At 35.7% G+C, this 5,869-nt stretch overlaps 1 protein-coding gene across 2 annotated transcripts in view; it reads right to left on the bottom strand.

The window, feature by feature from the left end:
• Positions 1–4,711: 4,711 nt before the first annotated feature.
• LOC144966468 (arrestin domain-containing protein 17-like) overlaps positions 4,712–5,869 on the bottom strand; it is a 37,167-nt gene continuing 36,009 nt past the window's right edge. For both annotated transcript variants that reach the window (XM_078903044.1, XM_078903045.1), the window contains exon 9: positions 4,712–5,053. In XM_078903044.1, the coding sequence (XP_078759170.1) occupies positions 4,833–5,053 (221 nt within the window). In that variant the 3' untranslated portion in view covers positions 4,712–4,832. The remainder of the gene's footprint in view (positions 5,054–5,869) is intronic.

The raw sequence follows: 5,869 nt of genomic DNA, 5'->3' as shown, positions 1-5,869 counted from the left end.
AAAAGCAATAAAAAATATTAATACATTGCGTAAAAACCATTTTGGTATTTTGTTGTTTTTTTTGAAATTGTTATATTCATGTTTGTGTATTGCTTTTACAGCCCACACTTCTAGAAGCTACTGAGATAAGATCATTGAACCCATTTAATATTTTCTTATTCTTATTAGTAGGTACAGCGTTGAAGTCGTGTGGAATGCGAATGACACTCCTATTCTGATATTTACATCGCTCTTTAGAATCACACTCTGAATGGCGCAAAATTGAATAAAAATCCTAAGAAAATGCTCATTATTCACATTATCTCACTGTACTTAGGTGTAAAAGGAATACCTAGCCGTTAACATCATTTTCCCATTTCAAAGAAAAAAAGATGGAATAGAGATTTATAGGCAGTATGTCTTGTTAAATTGTTGAATGTTGTTGTTGTTGTCTTGGGACCCTTGCAAAGCGCGTTGGCACATTTAGTGAATGCTGTTTTAATATATATATAAGCTCAAGTTTTAAAATGAAAATAATGCTGATGTGTAAAACGTCACAGAAAATAAAGCAAAAGAAGTGTCCAATAAATTCTAGAAACTCTTCAGAAGATGAAGTTATGTTATACATCAGAGTACAATCACATGCCCATTTTAATATTACAGTTTGTTGGGGTTTTTGTTATTTTTGGGTTGTTTTTTTTTTTTTTTTGGCTTTATTTTGTCATTGAAACTACAAAACCTAGAAAAATAGACAATGATATAATAGTTCATATATCGTTATATACATATTCTATTATAGAGCATCAGCATTGACGTAGAACCCTGCATATATTCTTATAAAAACTAAACATGATAAAGAAGGAAAGATGAGCAGCTTGGCTTGTTTGGTGGCTAATCTTCAGGAGTAACTTATTGTTATTGCCCATAGTAACGGATTACACCACTTGTTATTAGGAAAGGGAAACTACTCTAATAGTTTTAGATGATCTCTAAATAGAAAAAAATACTCCAAGCTGCTAGTCTTCTTTTCTATCTTTGTATAACCCTCATCATTTATCATGAAACGGGTTTTGTAACCAGGTATACAAAGGCATCAGTTATTAAACAATCGGACAACAACAACTCTTCTCTCAGTGACAATCAAGCTTATGTTGATAAACGAAAAGGTGAAAATAGAATCAAATTGAAACAATACTAGCGGGTGCAAACCTGCATGCTACAATTCTCATCACATTTGAGACCCTTCGTCTCAAAACGGTATTAAGTCGGGATGGTTAATATGTTGAAAATCGAATTTATAGCCAGAAATATCAGACTTATGTTGAGTTTGTATGTTTTATTGAGGAGAATGAATATCATATTTTAGGGTGCTAATGCCAACAATTTATATTTTTGACCAGTTTAACATTTAATTCGGCTTTCAAGCATATGATTCGTTCCGACATAATACCGTTTTGAGACGATGGGTCACATTTTGTTATTAGTTTTCAATGCTCCTCTGATTATTGTTTTCCTGACGAAGGGTTACACTTGAAACGTCTTTGGTTTCATTTTTTCTTCAATTTAAAGCTTCTTTTTTTCTATTTTCACCTTTGTATTTGTATCTAGTTTTCTTCAGATGCCCTCTTTATATTCATAAGCACCAGCTAGCACCGTACATTAAAAAAATCATTGAATACATATCGAAATGAAATTATCACGCAGTTTAGATAGAAAAATGAAATAGAATTCATATAAAACTATTACATTAGTTATCAACGTTGAAGCTAAATGGCGAATAGTTTGTTTGTTTTTTTTTTTGTTTTAGCTTGTTTGTTTGTCTATTTTACACAGATTGTCACAAGATATGGGATTTATATGCACATAATATATATCATTATTCCTGCAAAAATATGATTTTTTTCAGGTTTGATGACCGAATGCAATAATACTTACTTACTTAATCCTCTTCGGGCCTTGAGGCACATAGGGCATCCACCAGACATCTCCATTTTTTGCGATCGGCTGCTTTTGCGGTGGCTGTATTCCAGGTCAGGCCTGCTTCCTTTAATTCTTTCTCCATCGTCCTTCGCCAGGTTTCTTTGGGTCTTCCCCGCTTTCTCTTCCCATCTGCTGTCCAGTACAAGGCTGTCTTGGGAAGTGACCCTTTTTCCATTCTGGCCACATGACCCAGCCAACGCCATCTTCTTCTTTTTATTTGGCTATCAATGCTAGTGCAGTCAGCTTTCTTTAATAGATCCACTGTTCTTATTTTTGTAGGCCAAAATAAATTAAAAATTCTTTTTAAACACTTGTTCTGAAAGGCTTCTAGTTTCTGTATTAAGGAGGATGTCATTTTCCAGCTTTCACTTCCATAAAGCAGTACACTTAAAACATTGCTCTTGTATATTTTCAGCTTTGTCTTTCTCATTATTTGCTTTGATTTCCAAAAGTTTTTCAGCATGCCGAAAGCCTGGTTTGCCTTTTGAATTCTGTACTTGATATCGTGTTCTGCATTTCCGTCGTCTGTTATTTTGGATCCGAGGTAGGAGAACTCTGTTACCTCTTCAATTATATGTTCATCTATCCTAATTTCACTGTCATGTTTTGGATTTACCCTAATGTACACAGTCTTATCGAAATTTATTTTCAGTCCAATTTTCGAGGCGTTCTTGTGTAGTACGTTTAGTTTCTCTGAGGCGTCTCTGTGTGTACTGGAAACTAACGCGATATCATCTGCAATAATCTGCAATAATAGGCTTGATTTAACATTGGTGTAATGAACAATATTTTGCATTGGTTTGAGAGTATTTCTATTACAACAATGAATTAGGGGCAGCGTTGCTCAGCGGTACGATCATTGCTTCGTATCCAAAAGGTAACGAGTTTGATCACCCGCCGCTGCGTTGTGTGGCCTTGAGCAAGTCACCTAGCCCTAGCTCACTTTGCGGCGCTTCACTGCGGCTGACGCCTGGGGTATTCCATTCTTCCCTTGGAATAAACCCTAAAGACAAATTTCCTCTTGGGGATGAAAAAGGGAATTTTATTTTTTTATTTTTTTTATTATTATTATACCACTTTGGGTTATCAGACCTGCAAATAAGTACACGCGGCATGTGATTCGTCGTGTCAATCCGGTTTTATGTCAGAAAAAAAATATCCAGATAAACAAAATTGAAATTAAAGTAAGAATGTTTAATCACGATGTGTACATATTTGCAGGTCTGATAACCCAAAATGGTTATGGGATCATTGTTGTAATGGAAATACTCTCAAACCACCACAAATAATTATATTGTCCATAAAACACAGTAATATCAAACCCATAGTTGGGTTAAGTTGTTAGACCTGCAAATAAGTGCACGTCAGTTAATCACAATTATGAATTTTTGAGTTTTTAGAAGTTTAAGAAACAAATCTCAGTCTCCATAACAAAGATCTTTACATAAACTCGAAATCTATATAAGTCAAGCCTGAAGTTCAATTATGAAAATAAATATATTTTCTTATATTTCAGTATTTGCTATGATTTCAATTCTAAAATCACTTTCCGGGGTCAAATTAACCCTGACACAATAGCATTTTGGGGTGATGGGTCAGACACAGTTTTTTTGAAGAACTGATAAATATACACCTAGAAACATTAGTCCCAGTGGAATCAGTATTCCTATAGATAATAAATAATGCTTATACTGATATTCGTTCTGACACCCCCTCTACTTAGAAATGATTGGGTAGCTGGGTTTACTAAATCCAGTGGAAAGTACTTTTGTGATAGACTAGGGTCTTTCCAAAGTTGCCTTCGTTGTGTTCGTTTCACGCTATAGAATCGGGATAAACTCCGGCTCCATGGACCAATAATGGCTCGGAAAGACTACCCTATAATGATATAAATAAAGAATTGATAGTGAATGTATATAGCCTACCTACTGGTTTCATTACATTCAATACGCTTCCCGATTCTTCATGAAATCCCCTAGCTAGACATAAAGAACCAAACAGTCATTTCATAATGTGCATGCTGTCTACTTTGCGCGTTTTTGTAATCATACAAAATCATACTTGTGCAGTACGATATTAAACTGTCTTTGGCCAGGTTGTTCATTTATACCTGAGTCAAGTGGATTTTTTAAAAATATTTTGATCATTATTCTTTGTTACTTGACACTATACTATACATGTGTTTTATGATTATACAATCTCCAAGCTGGCGATCACCTTCATAAAGCAATGTGATGGTGTTGTGATCTGACAACCAGAAAGTTTTCAACATTTTTAAAGTCGAAATTCCTTTGGAATGATAACTATTATTAGTAAAAAGAGAAATGAAAACATTTTTTTGGGAAAATATAAAATTGAACTAGATTCGAAATCCCAGTTGTACAGGGTTAATCAGATTTAAACGTACAGATGAAATTCACTTTTTCAAATCATTATTTTTCTTATTATTCATCTATTTCTGATTGCAGATCTGGTCATTTTCACACGGAGAGCGTAGTAACAGCCATGCGTCTCTGGATTCTGATGAAGCCGAGTCACATCGGTATCAGTTCTATCTATCACTTTTCTCTTTCTCTAACTCTCTTTCTCTCACACGGCTCTCTCTCTCTCTCTCTCTCTCTCTCTCTCTATCTATCTATCTATCTATCTCTCTCTCTGTGTCTGTCCTTCTCTCTCTCTCTCTCTCTTTCTCTCTCTCTCTATCTATCTCTCCCTCTCTCTGTGTCTGTCCTTCTCTCTCTCTCTATCTCTCTCTCTCTCTCTCTCTCTCTCTCTCTCTCTCTCTCTCTCTCACACACATTTTTTTCTTTTTTTCTCTCTTGGAAACGACGTGTATCCAGTTAGAACGTAATCTAACCCAGACTTTAAAAGGGTTACGCCTTGGATTCATTAACACCCTCTGACTCTCCCCGATTCTCGGCTGCCTCGTTTGCCAGCAACCGTCTTTTGGTGCCTGGGCTCTGGCGTAATTTTAGCACAAAGTATTTCTCCTTCCGAATGTCTCGTAGCTCTTCGTAGAACTTGTATTTGGGTCTGAATATTTCTGAGTTTGAATTGTGTTTGATCTCATCCTCGTAGAAGTCTGTGGCGCATTCTGAAACGAGTCAAATGTGTAAAATGAGTGAGGCTATGTGTTGTCTTGTGGTATGACACCTGCTTTCGGATCGGAATGTCCAGGGTTCGAGCCTCGCTCGGCGCTTAGTTGGGTCAATGGTAAAGGGCTCTTTACTCACATTCTCTCGGCGTACTGGGGTGTAAAATGAGTACCTGGCCGTTAACAGCGGCGTTGTTCTGTCGGAAATAATTGTAATATCACCTAATAGGCGTCATGTCTCCTTCTACATGTTATGTGTTGCTTGTTGGTCAGGGACCCATGTAAAGTGCTTTGAGCAGGCTTAGTGGATATTGCTCTATATAAAAGCTCATTGTTTGTTTGTTTTGTTTGTGTTCTTATTGTTTGTTTTTGTTTGTTTTTTTTTGTTGTTTTTTTTTGTTTGTTTGTTGTTGTTTTTTTTTGTCTTTTTTGTTTGTTTGTATTTTTTTTTTCTTTATTTTTTTTTGTTTTTTGTTTTTTGTTTTGTTTTTTATTTTGTTGGGTGGTTTTTTTTTTGGGGGGGGGGGTGTTTGGGGTTTTTTTATAAGAAAGTATTTATTCGTGCTCAATGGAATACCAAATAAGAACACTGGTAGGTTCATAAGAACTCCTACTTGCCTTCATCAAAAAGAGAAAGCTCTTGTGGGTTGGTCGTGTAAGACAATGTTATAGATAGTATGCGATTGGCTGAGAAGCCATCCGGAAGTATGTCCGGACCAACACACAACTAAAACTATGTGTAACCATGAACGTTTATAGTCTGGTTTAGAGAGAGTATGAAGTTGCCGTCACTCAGGTCTTTGTTATTTCTTTTTG

This window comes from Berghia stephanieae, chromosome 2 (assembly GCF_034508935.2).
Source record: "Berghia stephanieae isolate SIO BIC M18660-M18661 chromosome 2, UCSD_Bste_1.3, whole genome shotgun sequence".
NCBI lineage: Eukaryota > Metazoa > Mollusca > Gastropoda > Nudibranchia > Aeolidiidae > Berghia > Berghia stephanieae.
This window is presented reverse-complemented; position numbering and strand designations above follow the sequence as displayed.